The sequence below is a fragment of the Rhinopithecus roxellana genome, chromosome 6 (genome assembly GCF_007565055.1).
Source record: "Rhinopithecus roxellana isolate Shanxi Qingling chromosome 6, ASM756505v1, whole genome shotgun sequence".
Classification (NCBI taxonomy): Eukaryota; Metazoa; Chordata; class Mammalia; order Primates; family Cercopithecidae; genus Rhinopithecus; species Rhinopithecus roxellana.
The window spans coordinates 106,525,533-106,539,078 of record NC_044554.1 but is presented as its reverse complement, the minus strand read 5'-3'; the positions used below and the strand labels follow the sequence as shown (position 1 = coordinate 106,539,078).

The 13,546-nt window shown below is 50.6% G+C and overlaps 1 protein-coding gene across 1 annotated transcript in view; it reads left to right on the top strand.

Annotated features, from left to right (window-relative positions):
* Window positions 1-13,546, top strand: part of PTPRN2 (protein tyrosine phosphatase receptor type N2) — a 481,362-nt gene that overhangs the window by 95,769 nt on the left and 372,047 nt on the right. The window contains exon 2 of the mRNA XM_030932019.1: window positions 2,809-2,859. Within this exon, the coding sequence (XP_030787879.1) occupies window positions 2,809-2,859 (51 nt within the window). The remainder of the gene's footprint in view (window positions 1-2,808; window positions 2,860-13,546) is intronic.

The window sequence follows — 13,546 nt, the reverse complement described above, 5'->3', positions numbered from 1 at the left end:
TGTAGGTTTTCACTGTTGCTTCTCATCAGTCTTCTGGAGTAATGAATCCGGTTGGGCACATGCCAGTAACAGGTGGTTTTCCAAGGTCAGGATCCAAAAGATCATTTGATACACATCTTGTTCAGATCACATCTAATTGTCAGCCACAATTAAGGCAGAGACAGGAAGAAAAGAGGCTTTCTTCCTGGTGCCTCTCCTAGCAGAGCTCTGTCATCTGCCATTTCCATGTGACAAACAAGGAGTTAGAACGAGAGCTCTGCCTGCAGGGTCCCTGCATCTGCCTTCCCCCAAGGTCTCTGTTCCTCCACACTGGTGATGCACCCTAGAATTCTGGGCAGAGTCCTGTAGCTCCTGCTGGAGCCGGGACCAGAGACGTTCCACGACATCCGACTAACCTCCAGCACATTTCTGGTGTGGTCACATCCTTACTGTTCCCAGCTCCTTCTCTGTGAGCCTCTGTGTGCCTGGGGTGGAGGGGCCCTCACCGCTGAGGCTCTTCCCCTGGGGGGCAATGAGGGGAGCCTCGGAGGTCAGTGTGTGAGGATCTGAGAGGTCCGCTAACTTCCATGCTGACCTTTTCAAGGTCACTGCTTTTGTGGGGAGTGGTGTCTGCCTCTCCTCCTGCTGTTCCAGTGCCAGGTGTGTGTCTCTCAGAACGTTCCCTGCCACGCTCCTGTTGGCTGTTCACCTCCTCTGCCTGGCTCAGGCACTTGTTGAATGAAGAAATAATGCAGAGAATGCAGACTGAGTGTGGGGTTAGCTCATGGGTAAATGGGATTAAGGAATGAAATCTTGGCCAGATGCAGTGGCTCATGCCTGTAATCCCAGCACTTTGAGAGACCAAGGCAGGTGGATCACTTGAGGTCAGGAGTTCGAGACCATCCTGGCCAACATGGTGAAATCCCATCTCTACTAAAAATACAAAAAAATTACCTGGGTATGGTGGTGCACACCTGTAGTCCCAGCTACTTGGGAGGCTGAGGCAGGGGGATCGTTTGAACCTGGGAGGCAGAGGTTGCAGTGAGTCAAGATCACGCCACTGTACTCCAGCCTGAGTGATAGAGCGAGACTCCATCTCAAAAAAAAGAAAAAAAAAGAAAAAAAAAAGGAAGAAATGCTCTTTTTCACGAGATTATGTTATTTCAAAACAAAACAAAACAAAACAAAAAAACCCCCAAAACCAAAAACAGCCTGCTGGGATTGGAGGCTTCTGCTGGTGGGCCTCCACCCGCCTGTTCTGTGTGACTGCTGGCAGGCGGTGGTGGTGGGCACGGGCTGGGCAGGCACAGGCTGGGCAGGCCAGGGCTGCACCTAGGCCACCTCCTGGAAGGAAGCAGACCCCAGCCAGACCCTGCGACTGTGGAAGGCTCCCGAAGCTGTTATGAGATGAGGGAAACCTCCTCCCGTGAACTCCCAGCGTTGGGTCCTGCTGGCTCTGTGCTGCCTTAGTTCCGGAATGGTGTTTAGTTTTAAAGCGTCCGCATGTGCTGGTTTAAGGCAACCGAGTGCTTCCTCTGTAAGGCTTTTAGGCCAGCTCCCTCATGAGGAAGTGGTGACTGGAAACTTTCACATGACCCTGTTGGTGAATCCGTCAGTGATTCATAACTTTCTCCGGATTCCTCAGTGTCTTTGTGCACCGATTTGCTCCTGGGCACCTGCCCTGTGTCAGACACACAGAGGGCATGGGAGGAAACAGTAGAGGGTGGAAAGAGGCATGCGCCCGGCTCCTGAACTCCAGGAGAGGGAGATACACCCTAATCCACAGTCACCGCACAGTGTGGTGAGTCCCGAAACGGACGCCTGGGCAGCGGGGCGAGAGTCTGGGGCTTCCGCGGGGATCTTAGCGGATGAACAGGCTTTTGTCGGTTGGTGAAGCAGGATTGAAGGCACTATGCTTCGCAGGAGTGAGTGAAGGACACAGCGTGTTCAGACCACACCCGGCCTTCGCTGGCAGTGAGACTCCCGCGTCAAGACCCTGGGGCCCTCCCGGTTCTAGTGTCCTGTCCGCTCACGCCCTTGCCAGAGCCGCTCCCTAGCGGGGTGGTGCTTTCTGGACCCATCTGTCTATGTTTAAGACGGGCGTGGACGTGGAGCCGAATGCCAGCCTTTGCCAGACTGCCCGGCCGCGGTGGCTGCGTGGCTTGGGGTCGCCCGGCCTCCCAGGCACCACGGAGCTTTTGAAGCCCCTTCCTGGGTGCAGATCGAGGCGCTGCCTCTGCCCCGCGTCTTCTCCAGGGCCTGGCCCTGCCTCTCTGGCTTTTCCTGCCCATCTTTGTCTCCGCTGCCTCCTTTCCTCTCCCGACCCTCTCATGTGTCTCTTGTCTGTGGCCACGGACGCCACGGTTTGCTTCCCACGCAGATGGGCTCTCTGCGGAGCGTGGTACCTCCCTGGAAGCCTCCGCTCCCCGGGGCGCTGCAGCCTCACTTCGGGAGACCCGGTGCGCACAGTGGGCACCCGGTCCAGGGGAGGTGCCGGGCCCAGGGGAGTCCCCGGCCCCGCTGCTGATCCTGCCGCCCGGGGGTCTCCTATGCTCCTATCATGACGCTGGCTTAACCCTCAGCCGAGAGCTGTGGGCTTGGTCCAGGTGAGAGCTGGGCTCCCGGACAAGGCCAGGAGGCCTCCCACGTGGCCGAGTCAGGGGCGCAGCGTTCTGGCTTCAGAATAATCGTCACCATCTCGGAAAAGCTGGGTCGGAGGAACCTGCTCGGCCGGCAGTTTCTCTGACTCACCAGTGGGCCAGGGCGGCAGCCTCGGGGGCAACCCCTCCTCTCCCCAGCTGACCGCGTCTCTTCTCTGTTTCCCTGCAGGCTGCCTACTCGAGGAGGGCCTCTGCGGAGCGTCCGAGGCCTGTGTGAACGGTGAGTGTGGGGTCCTGGCTGCTGCGCCCTGGTCTGCCCCTCTCCTGCCCGCCGTGCGCAGCGCCCAGCCTGGTGAGCCTCGCCTCTGGCCTGGAGCTGGGGCCGCCCGGGCGCGCTGCCGAGAGGAGGCGGATCGAACCCCCGGAGCCATGGGCTGCGGCCTCGTTGGGTGCGGGGGAAGAGGGTGCCCGGGTGCTGGGCACTCATCGCTCGCACCAACCCTTGCTTTCTGATTTTGTTTTTGGCAAGTTTTTCATCCTTTTTAAAAGAAATTTTTTGAGACAGAGTCTTGCTCTGTCTCCCAGGCTGGAGTGCAGTGGTGCTATGTCTCACTGCAACCTTCCCCTCCGGGGTTCAAGCGATTCTCCTGCCTCAGCCTCCTGAGTAGCTGGGACTACAGGCGTGCGCCGCTGCACCCGGCTAATTGTTTTGTATTTTTAGAAGAGACAGGGTTTCACCACGTTGGCCTCAGGTGGTCCCCCCGCCTCGGCCTCCCAAAGTGCTGGGATTACAGGTGTGAGCCGCCGCGCCCGGCCGGGTTTTTCGCCCTTGAAGCCACCTGTTTTCCTCTCTTATCAGGCAGATAAGAAAACACGTGCAAACGCTGCATTTTCAGGCTGGGCTGAAAGCCCATGAGGACCGCAGTTATTTTGAAATACAGGGAGCAGCGGGTCCCGCGGAGCCCCGTCCCTCTGGTGGGGTCAGGCAGAGGGCATCGCCCAGGGCGGAGGCCGCCCGGTCCTGTCTGATGCTGATGAACTGGGCGCTGTGCGCTCTGAAGGCACAGGGGAGGGGTAAACTCCAGTATCCTCAGAAAAGAGCTGGGCAGAGCCGCCTTTCTCCAAGTCAGGGGCTGCGTGTGGGCCCCGGGCGCACTGAGCGTGGCCTTCTCTTTCCCCAGCTCCCATTCCCTCTGTCCTCAGACTGTGGGCAGGAGCGGATTTAATCCTAGCCAGGATGGAGGGGCCTGCCCAGAGGCCCCTTGCACCCACTAATCTCTGCACAGACCTGGGTGCCAGCGGGGTGCAGGCCTGGGGTGCCGCCCTCCTGGGGTATTTCAGGACAGGCCTCACCTGCACTGGTGCATCCTCGGGGAGCCGAGGTGGATGCCTCTGAGGGTCTGAGAAGCGAAACCGAGGAGCTCCTGCGCCCTGGGGTGGGACCAGTCCTGGGTTCCGAACGGAACCTGTGTCTGTGCCTAGGCAGCTTCTGGGGTCTGGAGGGGAAGCCACGCTGGAGGCGCCAAGAGGAGAGCAGGTCCTCGGCCACTGCAGCTTCTGCTGTTGTCTCTTGTTTGGGGAGATTCCTGTGCGGAGTGTGATAAGTGGGAACCGGCAGCTCGTGGGGTGCAGCGTGGGTGGCGGGTGAGGTTCTGGCCCAGCCCAAGACCCCCGGGGCTCCCTGGCATCTACTCTGTGCAGCTTTAATTTGGAGGCAGCGTTAAGAAAAGTAGGGATATTGGAAAGCCTACCTCGTCTGCCTGGACTCAACAGCGTTTGATGATAATGGAAGCAGGTGTGTGTGTTTAATTTAATTGGAGCCATAAGTAGCTCCAGCAGAATAAAAGCCGAGGCTGTTTCCCCCACTCCTTGACAAAGGCCAGCCTGGGTGTCTGGCTGTGATCATTCTCAGACGTTTTTCTCCCCAACCTTGACTTGCCTCCCGGACATGGAGTCGTCTCAACATCATATCCAGATAATGACTATGGATTCTTTGGAAGAGAAAAGCAATTTAAATGTAAATACCCATATTCAGGCCTTGATTTATAGAAACAGATGATATTTGATTTTTTTTTTTTTATGATGCAGTGAAGGTCTAGGAAACAGCGAAGCCAGAGGCGCCCAATCTGAGAAAACTATGCTTTGCGAGGCTGATGGGGAGCAATAGAAGTGGTTCCTGCATTGCCGGCTCAGATTTATGGTTGCCATGGTGACTGGTTTAGCCCGAGGCTGGTGGGCCAGGGGTGCAGCAGCCCAGGGTGCTGTGGGGGGTGACTGCAAGTCCAGAACATTCTGTCACCAGCCGCAGGGTCTCTTTCTCTCTCTGGCTCTCTCTCTCTCTTTCCACCTCTCTTTCCTTAAGGTACATGCAGGAATATATAATCTTATCAAGCTTGGATATGTTTTTTAAAAGCCCAACAGACCTTGTTAATAAAAAGAAAGTCAAAAGATGAATGTACTGCCTCACACCCATTAGGATGGCTAGTATTTAAAAAACCCTGAAAATCGGTGTTGGTGAGAATGTGGAGAAATTGAACAGTTGTGCGCTGCTGATGGGAATGTAAAATGGCGTTGTTGCTGAGGGAAACACTATGGTGGTTTCCTAAAAAATTAAAAATAGAGTTTGTAATTTGCCTCAGCAACCCCGCTTCTGGGTACGTACCCCATAACACGGGAAGCAGAGACTTGAAGAGCTGTTTGCACACCCATGTTCATAGCAGTTAATGCACAACAGCTAGAGGTGAAAGCAGCCCAGTGTCCACTGATGGGCAGATGGACAAGAGAAACGTCCATCCACGTGATGGAATAGTATGCAGCCCTGAAGAGCAAGGGAGTACTGACACACGCTGCAACATGAGTGGACCTTGAGGCTGTTACGCTGAGTGAAATAAGCCAGTCACAAAAGGACAAATAATGATTCCACGCATGTGACATACTAAAGACAGTCAAGTTCATAGAGACAGAAGGTAGAGTGAGGGGGCCAGGGGCTGGGGGACAGTTGGGGTGTCAGTGTGTAATTGGTGGAGTTTCAGTTTGGGATGATGGAAAAGTTCTGGGAATAGATGGTGGTGATGACTGATCAAAAGTGTGAATGTAATTAACACCACCGAACTGTACACTTAAAAATGGCTAAGATGGTACGTTTTAATGTGACATATATTTTACCACAATATGCAATTGAAACTATGAAATTGCAGCCTCCGCATGTGCGTGTTTAATGTAATCGAATGCTTCAGCTGTAAGGGTTTTAGGCCAGCTCCCTCAGGAGGAAGTAGTGATTGGAAATTTTAAAGCGACCCTGGGGGTCAATTCCTTGGTATTTCGTAACTCTGGAGTAACTTTGATTATTATAGAAAAGATTGTAAGTGTTCTGGAAGTGAAAACTTAAGATAAAGCAATCATGTAATCCTGGAACAGCTTGTAGAAAAGAGAGTTTAGATGCTGTTACATGGGCATCCTAAATATGAGGAAAACAGGTTTCAAATAATTTTTAAAGTGGATTTGATTTCATGGTTGATAACTTTAAAGGGACACATCCAAAAACAGGTGGTAAGTCCTAAAAATTCTAAAGCTATAATAACTACTCCACAATAGAAAAATGGAAAACAAATCTATGAAGATTAAAATAGATCATGTTTATGTCAGGAAGTGAGCTGGTCGCTTTCATGCCCTGCTGGTGGGAGCATGGCCTGGCATGATCGTGATGGATGCTGACTGGCCAGCACGTTCACACCATGTAAGTGAGGTAGCCCATGACTCAGCAATCCGATTCGTGAGAATATGCCCCAAGAAAATAATCCATTACCCAAAATACTAAAGAAAACTTGAAGCACAAAGTTGTTCTTTGCAGTGGTGTTGATATTGATTTTAAAACAGTAGACAAATCGTTAATATTAAACAAATGAGAATGCTTCTTTAAAGCCATGTTATGGTCACGTGATTCAAATGTTAAGCAGATATTAAAAGGGAAGTGTTCAAAAAGTTGTTAATAACATCAGAAAGTGCAGGTGGTAGAAGGTAAACGAAAACCTCAGGATCCAAAACTGAACGTCTAATACGATGACAGCTATGCGAAAATGTGGATAGCAGAAAAAGCTAAAAGAAATATACCAAACTGTGAATAGTGGCTCTCTCTGGGTAGCGACTTTTATTTTCTTCATATTTCTCTGGTTTTCCAATTTTTCATGCCAGCATGTTCCTGCTAAAAGAAGAGAGGTGGGAAGGAGGCACGTGAATGAACCACCACTCCCTTTTAGCTCAGATCCCTGGAAACAGCCACCCAGAAAGGAGGAGAGGCCTGTGCAGGAGGGGTGCAGGGGGGTGGCTGAGCTTCTAAGAGTATGTCACACCACACCACCATGCTGGAGCCCAGGGGCAGAAACCCTGGACATCCAGGAGGGCAAGAGGAGCAAGTTGCGCTCTCTGCTTGGAGGGAGGTGGAAGAATGGTGACAGGTGTGGGAGGGATGGCCCAGCTACACACCTATCGGCTCCGTGTCTTGTGGCTCAAGGCTGAGTTATGCTGTGACGACCCACAAGCCCTGCGCTCGGTGGCCCAGGTGACATGGGCCTGCGGGCCGTTGCAGGGTGTCTGCCTTCCCTCCGCAGGTGCCCTCCCAGGACGCTGTCAGCTGGGGCCACAGCAACAGCTGCTGGGAGGGGTACCCTTGCGTTCGTGGCTCACTCCGCCGGCCACGCTGATGGTGGGGAGGCTCCTCCTGCAGCTGACTCCCCGTGGCGGGGTCACAGCCACAGCCTTCACGTCTGCAATGGCAGCATATTCGATTCCAAGCCCTTTCTCCACTGAAGAGGGCAGAAAACCACCAGGAACCGAGGACGTCTGCGGTGGTGGAGTGTTGTTCGGCCATGGAAAGGAAGGAAGGAAGCACCTGCACACTGACCTGGAGGCACCTGGGAAACTGTGCGCCATGGAAGAAGCTGAGTCACAAAAATCACAGGGGCATGATTTCATTTATACAAAATGTCCAGGCGGCCAGGGGCGGAGGCTCATGCCTGTAATCCCAGCACTTTAGGAGGCCAAGGCGGGTGGATCACTTGAGGTCAGGAGTTCAAGACCAGCCTGGCCAACATGGTGAAACACCGTCTCTACTAAAAATACAAAAATTAGCTGGGCGTGGTGGTAGGCACCTGTATTCCCAGCTATTCGGGAGGCTGAGGCAGGGGAATCACTTGAACCCAGGAGGTGGAGGTTACAGTGAGCTGAGTTCACACCATTGCACTCCAGTCTGAGCAACAGAGTGAGACTCTGTCTCTAAATAAATAAATAAATAGGTAAATAAATAAATAAGTCCAGGAGAGGTAAGTTGGTAGAGACAGAAAGTAGGTTGTGGCCGTGTAGGGCTGGGGAAAGTGTTGGGGGCATGGGAAGTGATGGCGGAGGGGCAGGGTCCCTTTGGTGGAACTGAGAGGCTCTGAGATGGACAGTGAGGTGGTCATGGAACTCTGAACATTCAGAAAACCATTGACTCCTTAAGACAAGGACTTGTTCTGTCGCTGAGGTTGGTGTGCAGTGGTGTAATCCTAGCCTACTCGAGCCTTGAACTCCTAGTCTCACGTCATCCTCTCGCCTCAGCCTCCCTAGTAGCTGGCACTACAAGCACACACCATCATGCCTGGCTATTTTAAAATTTTTTTGCAGAGATGGAGTCTCAGTATGTTTCCCAGGCTAGTCTTGAACTCATGACCTCAAGTGGTCCTCCCACCTTGGCCTCCTGAAGTGCTGGGATTACAGGCATGAGACACTGTTCCCAGCCAACTCCTATACTTTAAAAGGCTGAATTATATGGTATATGAATTATATTTCAATAAAGCTTTTTTAAAAAGAAGAAAAGAGAACTGAGGATACAGTTAGGCAAGGAGGTAAGCATAGTGGAGGATATAGCCAGAGAATTGCATTTCCTTAATAAGGGGTTACTTCCCTGACCCCAGACAGATGGGCTTCCTCCCAAGACGTTCAACCAGACACAGAACAAGACGATTGAAAATGCTGAGTCCACCGCCTGGGCACAAAGCAGAACAATAGACTCGTCTCTCCAGATTTGGGAGTTTTTCTAGCAAACAGTCACCTCCCAGTGCAACTTAGGCACTGAAAGCACTAGGGTTGTCCCCTAAGTGGAAGACTTTAGATTATTCAAATCCAGAGCGTCTCCCTAATTCTTCGAAGCCATGCGATTAACCCTATTTGGATTTTCGGCCACAGCAAGCAGTGAGGGCCATCAGTGGGGAATTATTTATTGAGTGAGTGGACACAGGAATAAATGAGTCATCCTTTCATGGCCCAAGAGACACCCCCATAGCCCTCAAATAAAAGGTTTATATACCACAGGGGGGGAAAAGTAATTTCTTACCCCTTTCTGGGTTCATGGCTGAGACTTGTAACAAAAGACAGATTTAATAAGAGAAACCCCTACCCACTTACTGAATACTGTTTCTTTATGTCACATGAGAGCCTTCAGAAATGAAGACCCAGGACACAGGAAAGCCTGTTTTTATGGACAGTTGTGCAGAAGTGTGGTCGGAGGGTAAATGGTGTGCTCTGATGTCACGGGCTGAAGGGCTCAGCAAGGCCTGTCCAGAGTCTTCTAGCTGCTTCTGCTGGAGATAAGGACATTCCCCTCTGGGCATAGGGAGGCCCCTCTGTAATGAGGGTCTTATGACCTGCCTCTGAGGAGAAGGGGCCGGGGGAATTCTGGTTTCTGTGGTCTGCTTTTGCCATTTTCTCAAGGGCCACCCTACCATATTTTGAGGTAGCATGTCCCGAATCCAGTCTATATAAATTTTGTGAAGGGGTGGCCTGCCCCTCCACACCTGTGGGTGTTTCTCGTTAGGCGGAACAAGAGACTTGAGAAAAGAAATGAGACACAGAGACAAAGTATAGAGAAAGAAAAAGTGGGCCCAGGAGACCGTGCTCAGCATGCAGAGGACCCAACGCCGCCCCGGTCTCTGAGTTCCCTTAGTATTTATTGATAATTATGTTTACCATCTTAAGGATAAGGGAGTGGCAGGACAATAGGATCATTGTAGGGAGAAAATTGGCAGTAAGACATATGGATCAAGATCTCTGTGACATGAACAAGTTCAAAGGAAAATGCTGTGCCTTGATATGCATATGCAAACATCTCTATAAACCTTTTAGCAGCATTGTGCCAGCAAGTCCCGCCAGCAAGTCCCACCTTATGCTGTAAGGCGGTTTTCTCCTATCTCAGTAAACAGAGCATACAATCGGGTTTTACACGGAGATGTTCCATTGCCCAGGGACGGGCAAGATTTTTAACCAGCAAGCTGCCTTCAGGCACTTGTTTAACAAAGACACATCCTGCACAGCCCAAAATCCATTAAACTTTGAGTCACCACAGCACATGTCTCTTGCAAGGACAAGATTGGGGGTAGGGTCACAGATTAACAGCATCTCAAATACAGAACAAAATGGAGTCTCTTATGTCTACTTCTTTCTATATAGACACAGTAACAGGCTGATCTCTCTTTCTTTTCCCTACAATTTTGCATATCAATTCCCAAAAGCGTGCTTTAAAAACTGCCCAGGAAACGCTAGTGAATGGGCTCATTTGTGAATATCAAAAAACCACTGATTGAGCATCTACAGGCAGACCTTGGAGATGTAGTCGGTTCAATTCTGGGCCACTGCAATAAAGCAAATATGACAATAAAGGGAGTCACACAGATTTTCTAGTTTTCCAGTGCATATAAAAGTTATGTTTCATTAGACTGTGGTCTATTCAGTGTGTAATAGCATGATGTCTAAAAAGCAATGTACAGGCCTTCATTAAAAATGTCATTGCCAACAACACTAATGATCACCTGAGCTTTCGGCAAGTTGTAATCTTCCTGCGGGTGGAGGGTCTTGCTGCAGTGTTGATGGCTGCTGATTGATCAGGAGTTGCTTGAAGGTTGTGGCGACTGTGGTAATTTCTTAAAATAAGATAAATAAAGTTGACTGCGTCAGTTGACTCTTCCTTCATGAAAGATTTCTTTGTAGCATGCAATGCTGTTTGGTAGCATTTTACCTTTCCATAGTAGAACTTTTTTCAGAATTAGAGTTAATCCTTTCAAACCCTGCCACTGTCTTATCAAATAAGTTGATGTGATATTCTGAATCCTTTGTTGTGGTTTTCACAGCCTCTTCACCAGGAGGAGATTCCATCTCCAGAAACCACTTTCTTTGCTCATCCCTAAGAAGCAACTCCTCACCTGTTAAAGTTTTCTCATGAGACTGTGGCAATTTGGTCACATCTTCAGGCAGCTCTGCTAATTCTAGTTCCCTTGCTGTTCCCACCACATCTGCTGTTTCTTCCTCTACTGAAGTCCTGAATCTCTCAAAGTCATGCATGAGGGTTGGAATCAGCCTCTTCCAAACTCCTGTGAATGTTGCTATTTTGACCTTCCTCCATGGATCACAAGTGTTCTCAATGGCATCTAGAATGGTGAGTTTTTTCCAGGAGGTTTTCAATTTACTTTACCCAGATCAGTCAGAGGAACCACCATCTGTGGCAGCTGTCATCTTACAAAGTGTGTTTCTAAAATATAAGTCTTGGCTGGGTGCAGTGGCTCATGTCTGTAATCCCAGCACTTTGAGAGGCCGAGGCAGGTGGATCACAAGGTCAGGAGTTCAAGACCAGCCCGGCCAACATGGTGAAACCTCATCTCTACTAAAAATACAAAAATTAGCCAAGCGTGGTGGCGTACGCCTGTAATCCCAGCTATGTGGGAGGCTGAGGCAAGGAATTGCTTGAACCCGGGAGGTGGAGGTTCTGAGCTGAGATTGCACCACTGCACCAGCTTGGGCGATAGAGTGAGACTCTATCTCAAAAAAAAAAAAAATATATATATATATATATATATATAAAAATAATATATAATTATAATATATTATATATTATATTATAGAATATATTATATATATTATTAATATATAATATATATGTGTGTGTGTGTGTGTCTTGAAATTATTTTTTGATCCCTGGGCTGCAGAATGGATGAGCTGTCAGCAGGCACAAAAACAGCATTCACCTCCTTGTATAGCTGCATCACAGCTCTTGGGTGACCAGTGCACTGCGCATGAGCAGCCGTATTTTGAAAGGAATCTTTTTTGAGCAGTAGATCTCAATAGTGGGCTTAAAGTATTCAGTAAACCATGCTGTCAACAGGTGTGCTGTCATCCAGCTTTGTTCCAGTGACAGAGCACAGGCAGTCATAGATTTAGCATGACTCTTAAGGGCTCTGGGATGAGCAAGCGTTGGCCTGGGCTTAAAGGCCTCGGCTGCATTAGCTCCTCACAAGAGAGCCAGCCTGTCCTTTGAAGCTTTGAAGTCAGGCACTGTCTTCTCTATAGCTGTGGAAGACCTAGATGGCATCTTCTTCCACGTAAGGCTGTTTCATCTACATTGAAAATGTGCTGTTAGAGTAGCCACCTTCATCACTGGTCTCAGCCCGATCTGGAGAGCTTGCTGCAGCTTCTCCATCGGCATTTGCTGCTGCACCTTACACTGTTATGTTATGGAGATGACTCCTTTCCTTAAACCTCATGAACCAACCCCTGCGAGCTTCAGAGTTTTCTTCTGCAGCTTCCTCACTTCTCTCAGCCTTCATGACATTGAAGAGTGAGGGCCTTGCTCTGGATGAGGCTCTGGCTTAAGGGAATATTGTGGCTGGCTGGCTCCATCCAGACCACTCAGACTTTCTCCATATGAGCAGTAAGGCTGTTTCACTTTCTCATTTTCTGGAATAGCACTTTTAATTTGCTCCAAGAACTTTTCCTTTGCATTCACAACTTGGCTGTTTTACACGAGAGGCCTTGTTTCTGGCCGATTCTTGGCTTTCAGCCTGGCTTCCTCACTAAGTTTAATCATTCCTAGCTTCTGATTTAAAGTGAGAGAGGTGTGGCTCTTTCTTTCACTTGAACACTTGGAGGCCGCTGTAGGGTTGCTAATTAGCCTAATTTCAATATTGTTGTGTCTCAGGGAATAGGGAGGCTGGAGGAGAGGGATAGAGATGAGAGAATGTGGGGGAGAGGGAGGGAGATGGAGAATGTGGAGGAGAGGGAGAGAGATGGGAGAATGTGGAGGAGAGGGAAAGAGATGGGAGCATGTGGAGGAGAGGGAGAGAGATGGGAGCATGTGGGGGAGATGGAGAGAGATGGGAGAATGTAGGGGAGAGGGAGGGAGATGGAGAATGTGGGGGAGAGGGAGAGAGATGGGAGAATGTGGGGGAGAGGGAGAGAGACGGGAGCATGTGGGGGAGAGGGAGAGAGATGGGAGAATGTAGGGGAGAGGGAGGGAGATGGAGAATGTGGGGGAGAGGGAGAGAGATGGAGAATGTGGAGGAGAGGGAGAGAGATGGAGAATGTGGAGGAGAGGGAGAGAGATGGAGAATGTGGGGGAGAGGGAGAGAGATGGGAGCATGTGGAGGAGAGGGAGAGAGATGGAGAATGTGGGGGAGAGGGAGAGATGGGAGCATGTGGAGGAGAGGGAGAGAGATGGGAGCATGTGGGGGAGAGGGAGAGAGATGGAGAATGTGGAGGAGAGGGAGAGAGATGGGAGCATGTGGGGGAGAGGGAGAGAGATGGAGCATGTGGAGGAGAGGGAGAGAGATGGAGAATGTGGGGAGAGGAGAGAGATGGAGAATGTGGGGGAGAGGGAGGGAGATGGGAGCATGTGGAGGAGAGGGAGAGAGATGGAGAATGTGGAGGAGAGGGAGAGAGATGGGAGCATGTGGAGGAGAGGGAGAGAGATGGAGAATGTGGGGGAGAGGGAGAGAGATGGAGAATGTGGGGGAGAGGGAGGGAGATGGGAGCATGTGGAGGAGAGGGAGAGAGATGGAGAATGTGGAGGAGAGGGAGAGAGATGGAGAATGTGGGGGAGAGGGAGGGAGATGGGAGCATGTGGGGGAGAGGGAGAGAGATGGGAGCATGTGGAGGAGAGGGAGGGAGAT